The sequence below is a fragment of the Artemia sp. Qi Xiang Cuo genome, chromosome 21, assembly GCF_049724085.1.
Source record: "Artemia sp. Qi Xiang Cuo chromosome 21, ASM4972408v1, whole genome shotgun sequence".
Lineage (NCBI taxonomy): Eukaryota > Metazoa > Arthropoda > Branchiopoda > Anostraca > Artemiidae > Artemia > Artemia sp. Qi Xiang Cuo.
The window spans coordinates 22,353,190-22,375,744 of record NC_142814.1 but is presented as its reverse complement, the minus strand read 5'-3'; the positions used below and the strand labels follow the sequence as shown (position 1 = coordinate 22,375,744).

The 22,555-nt window shown below is 36.1% G+C and overlaps 1 protein-coding gene across 2 annotated transcripts in view; it reads left to right on the top strand.

The window, feature by feature from the left end:
- Khc-73 (Kinesin heavy chain 73) overlaps nt 1-21,616 on the top strand; it is a 300,519-nt gene extending 278,903 nt beyond the window's left edge. Inside the window, exons 28-34 of one of the 2 annotated variants that reach the window (XM_089106523.1) lie at nt 1,239-1,396; nt 1,984-2,048; nt 5,282-5,433; nt 6,725-6,913; nt 13,242-13,427; nt 14,641-14,829; nt 21,047-21,616. In XM_089106523.1, coding sequence (XP_088962649.1) covers nt 1,239-1,396; nt 1,984-2,048; nt 5,282-5,433; nt 6,725-6,913; nt 13,242-13,427; nt 14,641-14,829; nt 21,047-21,135 — 1,028 coding nt within the window. In that variant the 3' untranslated portion in view covers nt 21,136-21,616. The remainder of the gene's footprint in view (nt 1-1,238; nt 1,397-1,983; nt 2,049-5,281; nt 5,434-6,724; nt 6,914-13,241; nt 13,428-14,640; nt 14,830-21,046) is intronic. The other variant, XM_089106524.1, reaches the window with a different exon arrangement.
- The last annotated feature ends 939 nt before the right edge of the window (nt 21,617-22,555 follow it).

The following is a 22,555-nucleotide window of genomic DNA, read 5'->3' as shown; positions in this document are numbered from 1 at the left end:
ATCTTCTAGAGCAATGAAAGACCCCGAATATTTTGTTTATCATTATTACTTAGATTCATTGCTCTATATCGCTTCAGTCATTTTGTGGTTTGCCTACACTCTACATGTCTAATCACAAGCTTGATGCATAGTAATTGTCTTAGACACAATCCATATTCATTTTAATATTACTTTTTCTGCAGTAAAGAATGATTTTTTTTTTAATTTCCTGTGAAATGCTTTTTAAGAAGTACTTTCATTGCCCACAGAAAGTCATTAATTATAATTAAGATTAAATGCGTATACTATAGCATCCTCTCAACCTGTGCATTCATAGCTTAACAAACGTATTGAACATCAACTTATTATATCCTTCTCTTAGGAAGCACATCAAAGACTGTTTTCTAAGGCACTCTGTGTACTTTAAAGCAGCTTCTCTGCTCAGTTTTTGCTCTTCGATTTGGTTTTAGACAGCTTTGATGTCTCGTGGCAAAAGGTTTATCAGTTGTATGAGAGACATATCAGGCTTATCAATTGTACATATCAGGCATTTGAACGGGCAGCAATAGCTACAATCCGGTGAAGAGTGAGCCACAGCCTAAAGCAACTAAAAATCCAAAGATGTGTTTGTAGACAAAATTGTAAATGTTATTAGATAATGAATCAGGATTGTTAACTATTATCAATGTTAAAATTGAAAGAAAAAAGTATGACGGAAGTAAAGTACGAGAATTTCAAAAAAAGAGCCTGAAACCTCTCAAAAACCACTGCAAAAGGAAATAAAACATGCACAATAAGAACCGCCGTGGCTGAAAACCTGCTTTTGCTGTTTTTCAGCCTTCTATCTAAAAATAGAAGAAAATTACATTTTAACTTGAATAGCCCAAATATGTCTTACTCCCCCTGGCACTAGATTGGATTAGATCATCGTAGAGAGCGGTTTGCGGACTCATTTGAAAGCTAATGCTTATATCTGCCTATTTTGTGTAAATTTATTTTGATACCATTATGTAAAATGCAGTTTTTCATCTTTGAAAAACAAACTTCACCTTTTTTGGCAAGGTTTTCCTCTTTGTAGTATTACGTCATAGAATAAACCAAAAACTTTGCCTTTATGCTGAATCCAAAACAGGATTATTAGGATCAAATGTAATTTTTGTTTCATTTTATTTTGTTTTAATTTTTATTGGTTTTGAATTTAAAATGAAAAATGAAAAAAGGGATGAATATCCTTTTTTCTTTTTTTTTCTTTTTTTTAGCGTCGCCATCTGCTAAGCTTATTACTAAAATGAAAACATTGATCGAAGAACAAGATGGCTCGTCTAGTCACACTGATGAGAGTGATGTAGAAATATCTAGGAATCAGAATGAAGAGCTGAATAATTCCGAGCAAGATAATGTTCCTAATCTTGAAAAGGTAGTTTTTCGTTTTGGATATTCCTTGCATTTCTTTTATTTGATATATTCAGATTACTGGCCTTGTTTTATTCAGAAGATAGAATATTCAGAAAACAGGTTATTCTGGGGACAGACTGATCTGTCTGTTTTCTATCTATCTGTTTTCTACAATGTTACAATATTTAGTTTTTCTTTCTTATTTTTTTCTTTTTTGTCGTAATTTCTTTTTGCACTTCATTAAGTTGCAGTCACAGCTTATGCAATTGATTGGTTAAAGCTGGATCAAGCTAAGGCTACCCCCCTCTCCCTCCCTCCGCCTCTCTCCTTCTCTCTCTCTCTCTCTCTCTCTCTCTCTCTCTCTCTCTCTCTCTCTCTCTCTCTCTCTCTCTTACTGTCTTTCTCTCTCACTCTTTGTCACTCTCGTTTTCACTCTCCCTTTCACCCTCGTTTTCTCTATATCTCTTTCTCCATCTTTCTTTCTCTCTTTCTCTTCCTCCCCGTCCCCTATCTCACTACCCTGTCTGTCCCTCTTTCTTCGTTATTAAGTAATTTTTATAACTTTAAATTTATTCTATTTTTTACGAATAAAGAGTTTTCATTTTTCAGGAAAGATCTCCTTTTGTGAAGCAGTCTTCACTGAAATCGTTGAATGAATGTCAGTCTAATACAAGGTTAGTTGAAAAGCTTTTTTAAGGAGAAACGATAGTTTCGTATTTTCCTTTGTCCACGAAGTCTTAACTCACCAAGTTCTACACTGCATGTAAAAGCAGGGGCGTACTTATTAATAGAAAAAAGAACAAGATAAATTTTATGAAAACCGTAGAAAATTATGCTTGAAATCATCAACTTCATAAGCTTTTGGGTGACCTCAAATTGGACACGCTCTTGCGCATACCTGAATTGTGGCTATTTTTGATCAGCTTTCTGATAAAAAATGTTTCTGATTTAATTCCAGCTTTCTGATCTCATTAGAACCAGCTTTCCTTCTGATCTGATTAGGTGGCGATCATGAAGGATCGCCTCTTAATTGGATATCGGACGAAGTAGCACTTTTCTCTTCTTTTTATTTTATTTGACAAAAAAATCATCTACGAGGCTTAAGGAGGGTTAAGGATGGTCGAAAGCTTAAGGAGGGTTTATTGTTTTGTTGTATCGTTTTCTTTCCTTTTTTCTTTTTTTTAAACTCCGTATTAAGCGAAACTCAATTACAAATATATTTTGTCGAGGTTGCAGATGTGTGATTTTTTGAGGCGTCTTTACCTTATTACTATCAGAAATATTTTCGTCGCAATTGATGAAAATTAGGCTCTATGAGTACGAAACTAAAATCAATGGATCGATTTTTCAAATTCGTTTACAGAGAAATTTTATTTTCAATACTTCTTTTAAATTTTTGTTCTTTTTCATCTTTGCTCACTGTCCCCTTCTCTAGTCTTCTGATTGTACAGTAATTTTGTTTTATGTTAAATATACTTCCTTTCTTTTCTTATGCCTTTTACAGTCACAAGCTTTTCTTATGTGCAATAGAATATATTTTTTATAGATATATTCCTGAAAAATTTTATGTGAGTACTCTTAAGGTCGTCTAATAGGGATTAACCTGCATAGTAGTGTCGGGAAAATAACGTTGTTCATACGAAAGAAATGATAAAAAAAAGTACCCTGAATGTTTATATCGAATTCCTGTAGGTTCAGGAACACGACATATTTTTTTCATCTTTGAAATCCGTAGTTTATGTCGATTTTCGCCTCTGTTAGTTGTTTCGAGCCCGCTCATTGGTCAGCCCGCTTTTGGGCCCGCCTCTAAAAGACATTGTAAATGGCCTTGCCCAATAATTAGCTCATCAGAATAGCCTCAATTTTTTTATGTTTAGGAAAAACTGCTTTTAGATGGAAAAGCAAAACAAGATTTCTTGCAAAACTCAACTGCAGTACTGAGATGAAGTTAAAATTTAAAACGAACAGAATTTGTTCTTTAAATGAGGCCCGAATAAACCTCTTTCTCTTTACGTTTAAGTTTTGATGTTTCTTTCCTGAAACTATTTTAGAATGAAAAATACACAGCCAGTCTAGTGAGTAACGGTTTATTTGCAGATTGCTTTTTAATGTATCCGAACTGGAAATACTACTATCTAATGCACTAAATAAGCCTTTTTATTCCCAGAGCCTTGTAAAAAATAGTGTTATATTTCTTATCCTCCCCCTCACAAAAATTAGCTCAAAATTCTCGCTCCACCTCCTTCATTAAAGTCTAGGGTGTTCATAACGCTTTGCTAATTATGAATAGATTGCTTAAATTGAAATTTTAATTTAGCCAGTTTTCATTTGTGTTTTGAGCAACACTTTAATTTGTTTACATGTCAAAAAATGTTCAGTGGGTTTGAACCGGAAATGGAACGTTTTGGGTTTCATTTTCTGTTTGTTTTTTCTTTACGTTTAACTTATTATGTGGGGTGATTTATGCTTCTTCAAAGTCAAATATTTAGTAAGACATGGTTCATTACTTTTTTCTTGAAAACTTTAATTTAAAACTTTTTATTTATGCTCATTTTTTTGTTGAAATTGTTTACATGCGTGTTAATAATAGTAAATTTGGTGAATTAAGTTTTATTGATAATCTTAGGCAATTTATATTAGTACCAGATTCGTATTATCAATTTTCGTCGTAGAAGAATTCTATTGTCACTAGTAATTGTAGTAGGACTCCTTTTTTAAGGAATAACTGTGCCAGTAACATTATTAGTGTCATCGGTGTGGGAGTTATCATGTGATAGTGATAACAGGAGTGGGAGTAGTAGTTCTGAAAAGAGTAGTCTTGGTAAGAGTGGTGTCGGTAGTAATAGTGGTAGAAAGCCTGGAAGCCTTCTACGCAGCTTTTTTTCTATTGTGGATCAAATACTTTTTGTATAGCAAACTTCTCTCAGTTTGTCCAATGCAACGTCATTCGTGAATCCCAATCATTTGGCAAAGATGGTCCTTCTATCATTAGGAGTAGTCATTTCATATTGTAAATTAAATTAGTAATCCAATTAAAGGATTAACAGTACGGACCATACTGTAATTGATTTGTAAGTGGTTGCAAATTCGCAAGTTGAGAGAGGCGTAAAATATCTGCAAGAAGTAAAGGAGGGGACATAGCTCCAACCATGAGCAGTCGTGGTTGGAGTGATCGCAGCAGGGGTATAGGTAGGACCTTAAATATTTTCAGTGATATTTGGGCTGAATATTTTTTGTTAAAGGCTGCACCATATCCAAATATACAAAGATGAAGATGGGACCCAAGACCCTACTTTTGGCTCTTCAAGCTAAACAGCTTAAAAATCCTTTTCCGATAATTTTAGGCTGTCTGTGAATTTTAGCCCCGGGCTTGTAACTGTTAATGCGAAAAATGCTTGAATGCTAAATTTTGTTGAAATCAAACACGATGTGTGAAAACGTACTTGCTGGGTTTTGCTTTAACAGTGCCAAATAGTCATTTAAGACCACTGTACGTTCACGACTCGAAAATGTGTAATATATGTGTACTTGTGATCAAGGGCGTCCCGAGGAGGTGGGGTGCCCCCCCCCCACAACTTTTTTGGCATTCGGTAGGATTTTCGCCTAAGGCGAAAATTTCGGTAGAAATTTTGCAAAATAAGCTGAAAATTAGCAAAATTCTTGATTTCTGCAGAAAATTCGGCATAAATCAGGCACCCCCCCCCAATAAAATGAGCCTCAGGATGCTCCTGCTTGTGATAGATATTTCTGTAGCTATGCTTAGAATAGGGGAAGGATTTAAAGACAAAAAAAGATTAACTTAGAAGATTTTTTTAATTTAACATATTAATTAGACTCTGTTCAGCAAAAAAAAACAAAAAAACATTATAACTTTTCTGTATCCATAAATATAAGCTGTCTCTTTTAGTGGGTATGCATCACAAACAGTTTCTTCAACAACACTTTCTAGTGAAGATGGAATCAAATCAACTTCTGGACAAAGTATGAGCACAGAAGAGTCAGTCAGTCCAGATACTGAGGATAACCCTATTCCTACTGTCGAAGAGACTCTAGTCGAAGGTTTGTACTAATTTGGTTTAAATTATTTCTCGATCCCATTAATTTCTCCCTTTGTTTTGCGCCCTTCCCTAGAAAAAAAATTAAATTTCCCCCCCCCCCCCCAAAAAAAAAAGTCGTAAAGCATAACCAGGTGTGCTTACCTAAATTACGCGTAAAATTCGGCACCATTTCAACTAGACCTGACTGTGTGAATAATGGGAAATAGTTGCTTCGGTTTATGCTTCTCTTACCCATTTCATAACTTCACGTGATTGTTTTCGAAACTGAAGATTAGAGATTGGTTCAGATTAACTGAGAATTGAGTTTTTTTACACACAGAAACAGGCAACAACATAAATACAACATGTCAGATGCTCAAGAAACTTAGGTTTATAGACGGAGTCATTAAATTGATTTAAATATAAGTTATCGGACCTTGGCACCCCTGTTGAACCCTAGGTGGAAATCTGTCCAAGGAAGGAGTGGGTGTAACAGACTGTTTTCTTGAGGTAAGAAGTAAACTATGAAATGAGAAAATTTTTCGGATATTTTTTTCCGATTTAACTTAGTGGGGACGGAGGGTCCTTTTTACTAATCATGGGGTGAGGAATTGTACGCTATAACGTAGTTGCATTTCCATTTATCCTGGAACATCAAATATTGTAAGAAATAATCAAAATAGGAAATAGTTTAGAAGAATAAAGAATGGGCTATCTGTCGAGGAAAAATTTACTTCATTTAATCGATCGTTTGGTAAATTATATGTATTTTACCAAAAAAAAAGAAAGAAAAAAAAGATTGAGCTTGGCTGTTGTCGCAAAAAAAAAGTCGCCACGTGGAAGTGAGGTTTTGTATTTAAGGGATTCTGTTCTGTGAAAATCATCTTACCCTACTACTCGAGCTTATTAATGATTGTTTATCTTCATTAGATCATTTTTAGAAATCTTAGCTCACTATTCTAAGCTTAATAGTGAATTTGGAAAGCTTAGTGGTTTTTCTGGAAAGCTGTTTTAAATAATTTATCAAGTTTTAATTTATTCTATTTGTATTTAAATTTCTAATTGTTAAAGTGCTTTTGTATTTACATAACTTTTTGCATACATACGTACAAAGAAATCTAACCGGCTTCTAAGACTTGGCAGAAAAGGTCCTTCTCCAGGAAAATTGTAAGAAAAGCAAATAATAATGTATAAGAAGCCATCAATCTGGTTTAAGGAAAATAATTTTAGAAGAGTCAGACCCCCTCCCATTAATTCCTTGGAAGAGTGCTCGGACATACCGTCCATTAGTATTATCGATTTTGTTTTTGCAGATAAAGTTGTTCCTACTCCGCCCTGTCGTTCTCATCCTCGAGCCCCAATGAGAGAGAAAAAACTAAGACCGATGAGTCACAGAATGTCGCTACCCGCGTCTGCGTATGCTACAGTCAATAATGCCCAGTTTGATGCCCATTTGCTTGATTTACCAAATAGCTCCTCTCAAGGTGCTCTATCAGGAGACGGTAAGATGAATAATTCAGTGACCATTTTTGATATTATTTAGAAAAGGGTTATTGGCAACATTTTTACTGATGAATACAAACAACAAGTAGAAACAACAGGGATTGTTTTTTTTTGTTTTTTTTTGAGAAAGTGGAACCTTAACCCTAAATGAATGTTTCATTTAGACAACAGGGAATATTTAAATTCAATGTGGTTTCTACTTGTTGTTTGTATTTATGATGGAAAGGTAGTGTGGTATTCATCGCTATTTACGTCAAGTTTTTTACTGATCTTTTTAATAATCTTGTACCTCATATGTACCAGCAAAGCAATGTGTATAAAGAGGGCTGAAGCTTAAATTTGAACAAAGTGTAGCCCCAGATCTTAATTGGATTGTTCATAATGACAGAGAAAGAAGACTCCGTTGTGTAAGGTCTTTGAGTCAAAGTCACTGAGATAACAGCCAATGGCTTTGCAATGCCATGAGTAGAGACAGATCAGACGAAATCGAGAGGCTCCTTGATTACAACGAGCAGCACCGAATAAACTCCCTGTCTCACGACAAACCTTACACAATTTGAGCAGTTGTCTAAATCGCCAGAAAAGAAAACTGTCTAAAATTCCTCAGGATTGGCATCTGTGAGTAGACAAAGATATTAATACCACTAAAACTGGAATATCACTTATGCAGCATAATTCAAGCAAGCCTCACAAGCGGGGATGTGTGGTAGTCTTGTGAGCTGGGGAAAATAGACACAGCATTTTGGTTTTTCCTGGTTTTTGGCAAGGCTTGTCGAGGTTTTCATCTAATAGGTCATAACTACAAATTGTACTATAGCAGCCAGTCTTCTTTCTTGACCTTTGCCCAGCTGTTGATGGATGACATCATTCAAACACTACCAGTTGTGCGCATGAACAAGCCAAAAGGACTTACCTTGGAAGATAACAAGCACCAGAAGCACCGTGGTTGAGCGTCACACGACTACTGGGTAAGAACTGAATTCAACTGCATAGCAAAATTATGGTTTGACAACAGTCGGATCCATGATGAGTAATCCTAAGCTGGAATATACATAATTGACACGTGGAAGTGGCTGTAGGAATCTTCCTAGACACGAACCGATGATCAAAGAATACAATAGGTGCATGGGGTGGAGTAAAATTATACAATATGATTCTAGAGCTATACAAGATTGACTTCAAGCCAAAGAAATAGTGAATGCCACACTTCTATCTTGTGGATTTTAGCACCGGTAAAGAATGGCTACTCTTTACCGTAAAAGTATATCGGAAGGTAAAGGTATACCTTTACCGTAAAGGTAAAGGTATATCGGAGAGCATGCAAGTAGGCCAAGACATACAAGCTGCTCGATTTGCTCCAGGTTGAGGATGACTGTTCTAGTGGACTGACTGTTGAAGCCCGAACCGCAAAGATAGGTTGGACATTGCTGAAAACACTCCCTCCAGCCCCTAAGAATAAACGATCGGATTTGTGACATGCGGTTTGTATCAGATACGAGGAGAGAATGTATTACGCTACCTGGTAAGTGAAAAAGATTCGCTGCCAACAGTGTGTTAGCACACATACCACCATGAAATATATAAAACGTTGTTATAATTTTCGCTTTTCAAAGAAACTTCTTTGTAGGATGGTATAGTAAAGGAGTGAGTATTGCTGCCGGATGGCTCCATATGGCACCACTATACTGTTTCATTTCCAGTTTTTTTTTTTTTATGTGTTTTGTGTCTTATTTAAATCTTAAAAATGTATAATTCAGGCAGGAAAGGGTTAAAACGAATAGAAATTACCATTTACCAACAGGTAATTACCAACAGGCATGTGACTACCGCTTCTTAGACCTTCTAAAGGCCAGAGCTTTGTTTTCAATTTTCTGAAAACAAAATGGACGGACTTTAGACGTTTTATAATTACGACATTGAAAAGTCAGAAATTGCTTAGACTTCCAGGAATTATTGGCATCGTATATTAAATATAGAGCCCACTTTCGCTATTTCTTCACAGTAATTTTGATTATTGTAATCTCTTTTTTTTTACAAATATAAACCACACAGTTCATAATAGATATTGTTTTTAATAAAACGCAAATGACGTTCCTGCCATTTAGAGAGTTGGGGTAGAGGCACCGCCCTTGTTTGTTAACCATCATTAGCCTTGGGGAATTACTGTTTTTCTTTTATTGTTAATGTTATGACAAATAAACAACACGCTGCCCAACATATAAATCGTATTGATTGAAGTTCAAGGGGTGCAGTTCTGTACCAACTTTTCTGAGGGTATTCTCCCAAACACTTTGCCTACAGTTTCTTTGTGGGATATGGAAATAGTCCACTTTTTTTTGGAACAATTGTTGTTCCAAAATTGTTTTTTTTATTTATTCAAAATATTAAACAATATTTTTGATTCAGTATAAAAATAAATTATTTTTTAATTTAGAATATTCCTTCGAAATATTAAAGGAATAATAATCCTTCATAATGGAATAAAAATATTGTTTTGCTGTACTTGTTATATTCTATTGGAATTGTAAAGTTTGCCATCAAAAGTAAACTTCTCATCTTGCCTTTTTTAGAACTTCTCTCTCTAGAAGTTTTGTTTAGACGTGTTTTTTTTTCGTGTGTAATTTGTTTCAAATGAAATTTAGATTTTATTTTTCGTTTTCACTCTGAAACCTCTTCCTAGCTAATTTATCTATTATGGGTTGCCTCCCCGTAGTAGCATAATATTTGTAGGCATTAATATATAATGAGTCGGAGGTAATGAGCTTGAGACAGTCTATGCAGGATTTCGACTCTTGTTGATAGAAGAGCATCGCCAAGTGCTGAAAACAATGTTGTGACCAAGATGGGCCCAGGATTGCACAAAGTCTTCAGTAATTGAGGTCCCAGAGATTTCCTTCGCTCTAGCTTTAAGCTGGCTGAACCGAGACGGTGGAGACTTGAAAAGATGTATAATTTCTGACCTGCACTGTTATTTGGAATCGGGGCTTTCACCAATATGGAAACAATTTCAATAATTTAAATAACATTAAGATCGGAACTTGATATATTATAATGTTAAAAAATGACTATTGTATCGATGTTTTGACGGACGAATTCAGACGATTTGAATTGGATTTATTAGGAATTTCAGAAACTCATATCCCAGGGGTAGGAAGCATGAAATTAGGTGATATAGAATTTGTTTACTCAGGCAAGAAGAATGGGGTACATAGACAGGGAGTAGGGCTCATGATAAATAAGGAAGCTGCTAAATCTTGTTTAGGCTGGAAAGGTATTAATAATAGAATACTAACTGCTCATTTTATGACTAAAAAGTTCAGAGCATCAGTTAGAGTAGTTATGCCCCTGTAGAACCAACTGACGGAGATACTAGTGACTCAGATGAATTTTGCCTACAGTTACAGGAGCAAATAGACAAGGTCCCAGGTAGAAATATGATGTTATTACTGGGAGATTTTAACGCCCAGGTCGGTAGAAATAGGGATAGATGGTATCCCAGCCTAGGCGAGTTTGATGTAGGAAAAGAAATCAGTAATGGATACAGACTTTTGCAATTTTGTAGGTATAACAATCTAGTTATAACCAATACGGTATTTGGTCATAAAGTGGCTCATAAGGTAACATGGTATTCACGTGATGGTAGGAAAGCAAACCTTATTGATTATGTTATAGTAAACCGAAGACTGGCCAGATCAATACAAGATACTAGGGTATATAGGAGTGCTGTTGTTGATGTTAAAAGTAATCATCACAATCTAGTAGTGTCAAGGTTAATTTAAAGCTGAAATTTCGGATGGGTAGCTGCCTCCCAGGAAGTTGTGATGCTGGTAGATTCCTGGATGAGAATTTGAGAGAAACTTTCCAGGAACAGTTGAATACTAAACTTGAGAGTTTAAAATTTGATAATGTGGAAGATGGTTGGAATAATTTTAGAAAAATAATTTGTGAAGTTGCTGAAGGTGTATTAGGGAAGAAAGCTAGAACTGCAGCTAAGAATATTAGTGAAAAGTCTTTATGCTTATTAGAAAGGAGGAAGGACTTGTACAAGAATTATCTGAGTGATAGATCTTATGAAAAAAAAGAAATGTAAAGAAAGTGGAGAAAGTATTAAAATATGAACTAAGGAGGTGGGAAGTGGAGGCCATGGATAAAATTGCCGGGGATCTGGAAGATGCAGCTAAACGACATAATAGTAAAATATTGTACTGGAATGCTAATAAATTGAGAGGGAGTAGTCAAACCAGACTTGTCCCAGTTAAAGATAGGAATGGGGTCACAATTAGCGACAAGGAAAAAACTAATGCGAGGTGGGCCGAAAATTTTCAAAACTTGCTTAACAGAGATAGAGTTGCAGGAAAAAATATATAGGAAAATGAAAAAGTTTGTGATACCTTGGATGTGAAGGAAGATTTGTTTTGTGAGGAGGAATTAGCAACAGTACTAAAAGGATTAAAGAATAATAAGGCTCCAGGTGCTGATAGCGTGGTAATTGAGTTTCTTAAATATGGTGGCTCTGAGGTTAGAAATAAGTTATTGAATATTATGAATATGATTTTTAAAAACGGGGACGTACCTAACGATTATAGGAAAACCTTATTTAAGCCACTTTATAAGAAAGGTGATAAAAGTGAGTGTGGTAATTATCGAGGCATTAGTCTGGTCTCTGTAGGTAGCAAACTACTTAGTAATATGATAATTTTTAGACTGAGAGACAAAGTTGCCGTAGACAACGTTTTAAGAGAAGAGCAGTGCGGTTTTAGAAAAGGTAGAGGATGTGTCGACCAAATTTTCACTCTTAGGCTAATAATTGACAAGTGCCTGAGTTTTCAAACACCTTTGGTCCTCAGTTTTATTGATTATGTGCAAGCGTTCCATTCTGTTGATAGAAGAGCTTTAGTAAATGTTTTATCATTGTATGGTATACCAGACAAATACTTTAAAGTGATTAGTGCTATGTACGAGAATAAAACTGCTGCGGTTAAGGTAGGACATGAGGGTAGCAGCTGGTTTTGTATTAAATCAGGAGTTAAGCAGGGTTGTGTTCTATCCCCCTTTATATGGATTATTTTGATGGACTTTGTTTTAAGGAACACAGGAAAGGCAATGGGAGACCACGGAATCAAATGGGGAGGAAAAAGTCTCCTGGACTTGGATTATGCTGATGATTTAAGCATCCTAGATGAAAGTGTGAGCAAAATAAATGAAGTTTTAGAGGTTTTCCGAGTTCAGGGCTCTAGAATTGGTTTGAAAATTAATGTTAGGAAGACTAAGTCACTAAAGCTAGGAATAAGTGAAGATGAAAAGGTGACGTTGGGTAATGAAAAGATTGATCAGGTGGGCAGCTTCACTTACCTTGGTAGTATTATTAGTAAAGATGGTGGGAGCAGTGAAGATGTTAAAAATAGAATAGCCAAGGCTCAGGGTGTTTTTTCGTAGTTAAAAAAAGTCTGGAAGAATAGGAAGATAAGTTTACAAACCAAGATTAGAATATTAGAAGCTACAGTGATGACAGTGGTCAAATATGGCTCTGAAGCATGGACGCTCCGAAAAGCGGATGAAGATTTGCTAGAGGTTTTCCAGAGAAATTGCTTAAGGATTGTTCTAGGTACCCGGCTAGCTGACCGTATTTCAAACAATTGGCTATACGAAAAATGTGGTTCAATACCGCTCTCTAGGGCTATAATGAAAGAAAGGTTGAGGTGGTTAGGGCACGTTGTGCGGATGAAGGATGACAGATTGCCGAAGATTTTTCTTTTCGGCCAACCACCTAGGGCTAAACGGAAAGCAGGTCGTACCCGTCTGGGGTGGGAGGACGTCATAAAGAAAGACTTAAAGGAAAGGGGAACTTCGTGGGAGAGTGTAAAAAGGGAGGCTTTGAATAGATTGGGGTGGAGGAGAAGCGTGCGTAGATGTGTTGGCCTCAGGCGGCTTGGTGCTGCGGTGAGTTGTTAGTAGTAGTAGTAGTAGTTTCACTCTGAAAAAGATTTATGTATGAGAAATCGAAATTCTTGGAATGTGTTGATATTTGTTGTTGTTGGTTTTTTTTTTCCTTTTTTTTTAATTTTTCTTTATTCTGGTTTGATAAAATTTTCCGTAAATAAGCTTACAATTATTATACTATTTGAACAAGAAGGCACAGAGCCTGACACGTCTTACTTTAGTTAATATCATATTCCCTTAATGAACAGATCAATAATCCATGGTTATTGTAAGAAACATATCTCTTGGGATGTGAAAAAAATTGTTCTGAGTGCTAATTATCGTATTATCAGTGATTAAGCTATTTAGTTACAAATCTATTTATCTAAATTTAAGACATCATTTCAGATGAATCAGAGACCATGAGCCAGTCATCCTATGCATCCCGTCTTTCAGAAAGCCTCCCTGATTGGTTAGTTGTTGGTGAGAGAGTGGTTGTCCGACCTCACAATACCCATGGGATCGTTTCCTTTGTTGGTGCCACTGAATTTGAGGCTGGGGTCTGGGTGGGTGTGACCCTAGATAGTGCAAATGGTAAGCTCATATACATTGTAAAAATAGTAAAAAAAACGAGTTAAAAAAACAATATGTTTATAATTTTGGTTTTACTGTTTGTGTTTAGCAGATGCAATGTACCAAATTGTTGCAAATAGTTTTGCCTTTTTGCTTTGTCTACTATGCGTGAGCCTTTCATGTAAACGCAGATAATTTAATATAAAAGGAATTTAATGAATGTAGTGTAGAATTAGGCTTGACAGGAAATATATCTTAATGATTGAAAGATCTGTGTTGAAGTTAATGATTGAAATTTAAAAGATTTCGCAGCGTCACCACAAGTGATTGTATTAATTAGCTGCTGTTATTGCTGTTGAAGCGTACTCGATTGTACAATAAAATATTAAAAAAAAAACTTTTCTCACAATTTACTAACAAGTTACAAACTGTTTGCTCGTCTTGTTACCAGGAAAAATTGAAATAATTTTTGACAAGAAATGAAAGCCTGGAGTGGCTATGGATGGTTATGGGTGGCCTGGGGTGGCTATAGATCAATTCTCCTTATATCAAGGATATTTCGAGTTTTGAGTTTTTGAGTTTTTAAAACAGCTGGAGGTAGAATTTTTTTCCAAATAATCCCATTTTACTGTTTTCATTCTCTTTTTGAGCTTCTAATAAGCTTCTAAGAAGATGGCCTTATATGGCCTTTAATTTTGGTTATATGGCCTTATATGGATTTGGTTATATGGCCTTAAGAAGCTTCTAATGTGCTTCTAATATAGTAATAAAATTAAGTCTCATTATTATAAATATAAAGTTCGTTAATTGTTTTTTTCTTCATTTAATATCTGTGAGTAACTTGTTCCTACAACCTACGTATACAGCCTGCTTACTGGTCGTTAATAATTACAGAATTCTGTGCTATACGTTTAGTACAAGAGACGAAAAAGTGCAAAACAAGAAAAGGGGAAAAACTGAAAGAAACTCGCATCTGATAAACCATGGTTGCTTAAGCTCTGAAAAAAGTGACAAAAACCCTTACAGATTCAGATAAGCTGCGGTATAATATCATGAGCTAAGCTAAATATTATCTCCCAATATGAGATTATGTTGTAGACTATAGTTGTAGTTTAGTTCAAGTCCCAAAACTGATACAGTGTGTTGTCAAAAACACTGCACAAATCCAGTAACAACCTTTGCATAATAACCGTTGCTATTTTTTAGTAGTGGTTCCATTTTTTTTTTTTTTAAGGTAAAAATGATGGATCCGTGCAAGGAGTCCGTTACTTCACGTGTCGTCCCAAGTTTGGTGTCTTTGTACGGCCCGAAAAGATAGTCTTGGACAAACGGAAACCTTCATCAAGTATGGGCATGCGTCGAAGTGTTAGCAAAGCCGAAGGGATTTCAGATGTTGGAAGAAGGCGAAATTTGAATGCTAGAGGTATTGTATTTTCTCAATATTGCTTTGACTAAGGGTGTTTAAACTTTTGGCAACAAAATAAAAAGGTAATGTTTTCGTAAAACTAATGTGATTCATTGTGTTTAAACTATTTGAAAGAATAAAAAAAATTGTTAAATATGGCAAAAATTTGGTTAAATTGTGTCTTTCAAAACGGTAATAAAAATTTAGAAAAATTTAAAATTAAAGATAGCTTTCTTTTCCAGTATTATAATGACTCGTTATGTTAGACTATTATTAAAAGATAATGAAAGGGCAATAGAATTAATAACAGTGGTTGTAAAGATAAACCCAAGGTATTTTTTCAGTCAATCCATCAATTAAATTTGTTAAAACGATTATATGAGCAATTAAGATATGAAGATTAGCAACCCAGGTGCCTAGCTAGTGAGGATTGAAGCAATACAGGAATAAAACTCGCAATAGAAGAGAGAAAGAGACAACTAGAAACGAAGAAAACATATTTAGAATTGGGTCCTCCTGTGCCTGGATGCACATAGGGCAGTAAAGGTAGGTTGCCACCTTAATATAACCTGCGCCGACAGCGAACGCTCCCCCTTCGAAAACCTCACTAGCTTTGCCTCCTTCTCAAGGAATTGGGTGAGGGTTATTTTCGGCCTGTCTGACTTGCTGAGCCCAGGTGGTGTCCATCCCTGCACATCACGGGGAAGTCTTCCATCACTCATCCACACCGCATGACCCCAGTCTATCAAAGTCATCTTTAGACGATTTCAAGAATGGGACTATAATTAGTGGAACGACAGAAAAACAGAACTAAAACACAAGGGAGTAAGAGTAGACAAGTGGGAGAGGAGTTGTACAGAAGGAGAGGAATAGTCAAGTAAAAGAGACTTGAGAGATACGTGGAAATTCAGAGCAAATAGATACTGGCTGGGATAGAATCCCAAAGGGAAATATCCACTGGCTCCAAGTTCAAAGCTGTTGAAGGTAACTTCCAAGGAAACCAGAATTGGTGCAAGGAACATCTTAGAACGAGGTAGTGATTTTCATTTTTTTTTTGTTTTCTGTAAAAAAAAAGTAAAAAAAATTGAAATAAGAAAATATGAATTTTGAGCTTTTAATTTGGGTACATTTTCAAATGTTTGTATTCTCCTAAAACTCAATCCAATAGACGAATAAACATGGTTTTAACTGTTCAAGTTATTACAAGTAGCCTACTACTAATTACTCAGTGCAGCACCATGCAGCCTGGGGCCAGCAGTGAAATTCAGATTCGCTTTAAATCCTTCTTTATGACATCTTGCTGTCCCAATCGGAGACGACCTGGTTTTTGTTTTGCCACAGATAGATGCCCAAAAAGCACGACCTTTGAAATTTTGTCTCCTTCATCCGTAAAACTTGGTTTAGCATCTTAGTCTTCCTTTCGTTGTAGCCCTAGATAGTTTAGTGAGCCACATTTTTCGTACAGCTTACTGTTTAATATATGGTCCGTTAAACGAGTTCCTTAGACTATCACTTGACAAGTCCTCTGGAAAACATTTAAAAAATATTCCTCAGCCTTTCGCATCACCCACACACCAGAACCATCTTTAACCACTGTCATCACGGTGGGTTCAAAGAACATAAAGAATACAGGGTTAATATCTCGATTTTAAATCATTTTAAGTGAAATGACAATTTTTGAATCACAGTATGACTTGTTGGTTCTAGGATGACCCCTCCCCCCCAGACAAATTCTCCTGGAAAATTCTTCCTACCCAGTGAAAATCTCCTCTCCGTGTACAACCCACGCCCCATTCACCTACATCGAGACAATAACCCCCCGGATATTTCCACCACATGTAAAATTGAGCAGCCGAGGGAAAGTATGACAAATAAAAAAATTAAGAAAAGAAGGGATTTTGGAATTAAGGCTAAAGAAAATAATTTTGATGTATGAAATTAGTACCAATTGTAGAAGGGTTGCCCGATGATGGAAGGGCACAGAGACACAGGCTGAGACTAAGAAGTACGAGTGATTACTTCCCGTGGACTTGTTTTTTTTTTACCGACATCTATAGTACATAATGCCAGTTTACCCCATGCGATAGAGAACGCGTCCACTAGGCGTACATCATAAGGTTTTCTGTCTGAAGTACCTTTAACTTTTTTTTTAATTTGATTTAAATAACATGGATTTAAACTCCAAGTCATAATTAAGCAAATTCAAAATATACAGAACTCCTTATGTCAAATAAGTATACACTAGTTTAAGTCAAGAAAGTTTTTAAAAATTTATTAAACCCTGTTCACAAAAAGTATTGGTTGTAATGCCGAAATAAAAGATCTATCTATTAATATTATGGACGATGGCTTTCAAAGATGACAAGGGAACCTGGGTACTATACGGTTGCAAAATCCTCGAAATCCGAAGATCAGGATGAACGTTTTATTTGGTGGGGGGGGGAGGAGGAGTTTTTTCAGAGTCTGACTGAGTGACAACAGTACTCATATAGCCCTGTTCTTCCAGAGAACTTCCAAAAGTTAATATGGTATCAAGGTAGTGAAGCATTGCACCCGAGAGTGCCAGCCCTCCACCAAGTTGTTAGTTCACGGTAGGCTCTGGGTGCATCGACTAGGGTATTCCATAGGCCAGGAGAAAATGGGGGGGGGCTATCCAGGGGTTCCTTCTTAGACGAGTTACATAAGTGTCCTCGAAGTAGCCTGCTAACTCGGTAAAAACACAGCCAAGCTTCTCCTTGAGACCCTCGAAAGCTGACACAACGTCGCTAATAGGAAGAAATAGAATAGACGCTCTGACACAGGTGGAGAAATGACCTTTTATCTTCGCTGTAAGAAATTTCATCTTTAAGGTATTATTTGATGCAGATTCAAAACCTACTATCACTTATTGGGGGGAGGATGGGTTCTATGGCTCTGGTCTCTTCCAAGATGGGCGTAAGCTGGGCGTCTGTACTTTCCTAGAGACGCTCTGACATATGTGGGCGTTACTTTAGGGCGTTAATTGACGGAGCTTCAAAATCTACCATAACTGACTGGCGAAAAAGGGTGGGCTTTATGGCTCTTTTTCTTGGTGGGAGAAGGGTGAAAAGGGAAGGGAGGATGTTACTGTCAAGAAGAGCTGATAAAACAGCTGGGGAGTAATGAAAAATGTCCCATCTACAAACCAGAGATCGAATGTGTGGGGGATATCCAGGTTTTTCTGGGATCCAAAAATAAGCTACCGTTGAGAATCTCCTAACACCCAGTCGAAAAGTAGAAAATTCTCCCCTTTGGAAAATTTTAGGAGAAAGTGGTAGATATCGATGTCGGTCTTTGAACTAAGGGCAATTGGAACGTTAACAGACTGTCTAATTGCCCTAATCTCTATTGAAGGACCTGACCATGGAGACCGTGCGTCAGCTAGGTCAGTCAAGCCTCCCACAACAGTCGAAGCGTCTGAAGTTTTCTCTGTTTGTCTCATAAGTAATAAAAATAAAAAGATGAATCCTATAGGATATTCTACACCATATATTTTATCTGTATTTTGGATATAGTTTGAATATTTCTCAGTTGCTTCTCATCTTCATTCTTTTATTTGTCATACTTTCCTTTTGCTGCTCCATTTCATATGTAGAGAGAATTTTCCAAGGACTAATTATCTGTCTGTGTAGGGGGGGGGGGGGGTGAAGGAATTAGCGGGACGCCGGCTAGTTAACAACGAAATATTTACATAAACAAATTTTTCTCTTTTATCTTTCTTAATGATTTATTTTACATTGTATAGTAAGTAAGGTCACTGAATCTATACTGTAAAAATAAGGCTCCTGAAGCGAAAATACTATAAATTTTTTAACAATATTAATGATCCGCCATACTATTTAAAAATGAAAATACCTCATGGGTTATTTAGAAGCCTTGCATAAATAGAAGAGAGCTTAACACATACACTGGTGTGTCAGGTCTCAGAAATGAATTTAATTCTGGAAAGTCCTTTCAGTGACAAAAGTATGGATATTCAGATAGTTGGCCAGCTATAAAATAAGTCAAGCCCTGTTACTTTGGTCGTGCCAGAGTCACTTTTTTAGCATACGGTCATACTCTAAAAGTATACTCTCAGCATACGCTTGCACACAGACATATTCATAATCGTAGATATGTCAAGTTAGTCAATTTCCTGGAATTCTCTTTCCAGCGAAACTATGTCTGCTAGCACCATCAGTTGTTTTAATAGGTGTGGGCATGAGAGATGTTGCAACTTTTGGGTCATTTTGTTAGCTCATATGCTACTTGAGCGTTCTACCATCTCTATCCCCTGTTTGGATTGCAGCTAGATATGGAACTATAATTCCCTAATCTACTTATTTGTGTTTTTTTTAGGTAATTTGAACCTTGAGCTCCATTTAAAGTAAATTAGAATTTTTCTTCTGAAAATTTTACCAATTGGCTTTAATCCATGAGCTCCAAATATTTTGGCTTACTTACGCTAGCCTAATGCGAAGCGCTAGACCATACAAAGGGACTCCCTGTGTAGCAGAAAAAAAACTCTTGTTTGTATTGTTTCAGTGTCCATATCCGAACCTACCAGCGGCGAGTAGGGGAAAACTTCATTTTTAGTGGGGACGTTTACCCGAACAAGTTTTAAAATTTAAACCAAGGTTTGTGGAAAGCAGTAGCTAACTTCCACATGGTGCTATTTTGGGGTCCCGACCCAATCTGACTTACGTTGGAATCAGGGGCTCCCTAAATTCTTGTCATGGGAACATATATCTGAATAGGATGTTGGATTACAATGACAGTACGGATTACAGACAAACATTTCGGGGAGGGGGGGGTTAAAACCCCGAAACCCCCCACCCTCCCTGGATACGGCCGTAGGATTTAAAAACCAATTGGGCCTCTGTGCAGGAAGAGAGTCCCTCAGCTCTTATTGTCAGGGGATATACTGAAAAGGGTTGTCAGATCTCAACCATACTTACTCAAGAATTAACAGCTTATATCCAAGTTATGCTTGTTCAGTTTCGGACACAGATTTGACCTTTGTGCGGGAGGGAGGCCATCAAACTGACCCCCCTTGTGGGCTCATTAATTGTCACCAGGATATCTATGCTAAGAGCGCGTCAGATCTCGACCAAAATTAGTGGGAAGTAAGAACTAAACTAATATATGTTCTTTTTTAAAGTGTCAGTTCCCACTCTGACCTTTATGGCTGGTGGAGATAGGGGATCCAAAGTCTCTTTCTTTCAGCCTGATTTATAGATAGATTGACAAAATTCAGACAGACTAAGGCAAAAACTACATTTACGGTTTTGGATGTCTGTATTCACTTTGTGAGGGAAAAGTTACACTCTTGCCATGGATACCCATTAGAAAAACTTATCAAATCTCGACTCAATTTGATGCAGATTAGCATATAGTGTTTTCATTGGGTTTTGATTGAACTCAAATAAGATTTAATATCTTTTGCTATCGACTGAAGTAACTTGCTTTTTTGTATGATTTTTTGGGTATGGTTGCTGATTATGGTAATGATGTGCCTTTATGTCCATAAACTGAACATTTTACCAGTAGTCCGTAACCTCAGGAAATCTTCCAATCCCATGCCATAGGTAATGGTCACAGCAACAACTCTTTGGATACAGGACCATAGCAGACGAAAAACGTCAAACAGAACGTAAAACTTTTCCCTATAAGATATAGTTTCCAACTGTAACACGTCGTCCGCACTTTCTGCAGCAATTCATGGGGCCTCTGTACCAGAGGTTTAGACTTCGTAATTGTCTTTGGTGCCGCCCAAAATTAGTATTTGCGCCTTCATGGCTCTGCTAGGCAGTTTAACAGGGATATAGTCTAAATTTGGGAATGCATTCCTATTATTACTATGATATTTTGTTTGGTATTATATTAGCTTTTTTTCTGTCTGTTTTCAAGCACTGAGAGCATTTGTTTATATGTTTTAATATGAAGATGACCAAATTCGCTTTCAAAAAATATTCAGTCTTCAACTGCCAAATGTTCTTGTCGTGAAATCTTAATACTTCTTTTAGGGTATTTTCATGACGGCATGATTTTCAGTCAAGTACTTCAACATCAAAATCTTGAAATTCCATAAATTTGTAACAGCTGATTTCGTTTCTGAGCAACTCATGTTCTTATAACCCATTCTTTTTCTTTTCGTAAAAACACAGTTTCTCTCCTATTTCTCCCTTTTTTAAGTAATAAATAATTGATAATTTATTCTCTTACTCATATTTTTCAGACGACATGAATAGTCTACGAAGGTCAAGAAGTCGAACTGAGGGACTCAATACTTCTATTAGTGGTATGCCAAGACATTTTAAATCATAACATGTAGGTAATTTGTTTCAATAAGAATCTAAGCCAAATGAAAAAGCAATATTTGTCCAGTGTTGTTCTTAAGTCATTCAAGGTCACGTACTCTTTCTTTTTCTAGAATCACGCTCGATGAGCGTCCGCCAGGAAGGTATAAAAGGAAAAATTCCTCCCCACTCCCCTCCTATGTAAAGACTAAAATTACTGTGTTTTTTCTGACGTTTTGCTTGATGCTCTCCGATTCTATTTGTGGCCACGACGCCACGTTAAGAGATATAAATCGTCCTCAAAAATGTCCAATCCTAAATTGAGGACAAGCAGAATGGAAATAAAAAAGAAAAAATGCGTGACTATATTTTTACTTTTATTGTATGATTATTGTGTCCAAATCATGTGCCATTTTTAGGTGCTAGATGTAACTAGACATTCCTTTTAGGCAGCTTTCTTTCTAGATAGATAGAATTGGTAGTAGCGGTATAATATGTTTTTTTTTTTTTTTTTTTTTTTTTTTTTTTTTTTTTTTTTTACAGCTCAAGTTGTACTTATGGAGGTAGTACTTTGTTTGAATCCCCTACCTTTCTTCTTGAAATTGAAAAATCATATAAAAGGTCGCACCTTTCGCTATATAGTATTAAAACAAGAGCTTTCAAATATTCAACCTTCCTCTGCTTGAATCAAAATTCTGGGCATGGGATTAGAGAAGCTAAACAGAGTTTAAGAAAGTGTCAGACATAACTTCCTGCTATTGAATGAAAGGCCTTTTTTATTGAAATTCTAAATGATTACTATAAAACGTTGAACAGTGAAGAAAAATTCAAATTTTCGCAACTAAGATTATTGATTATGATGAATTGATCTAAATTGTGGGATCGATCATAATCTGTGTAGTAAACAGTCTGTTCTGGCAGGATGTTTATCCTGCCAGGATAAACATACTGGGGGCATTTTTATTTTCATTGAATAATTTCTTTTTTGGTGTGTTAAGTGGAAAACGACAAATTTGCCTCCCCCTCCTTAGATATTGAGAAAAACGTATTTTGCCCCTCCCGCTTAAATTTTTGTGAATGACACCACAAATTTTTCATTCTAATTTGCAAATTTTGAAAACTCTGTTTCTCCTCCTATCAATGTTATTAATAGCGATTATGAAAAAAAACGGTTCTTTGATTGCCTGCAAAGATTTTTGGAAGTGCGATTCTCTTAAATAGTATTCTTGGGGTGAGGATAATTTTCTTGCAATTCTCAAAGCTTGACAACTTTGACATAAGCATATCCTCTATTATTAGTTGATTATATGCATTTTCAACAAAGGAAGAAAAAAGATTATCTATTGATCCGGATTCAAAGATAGATCAAAATCTCTAAAGTGTGGCCTACCAAATCCTTCAGATTTATCTATTTTTTCATTTGAGTTATAAGATAATAATACAATTTG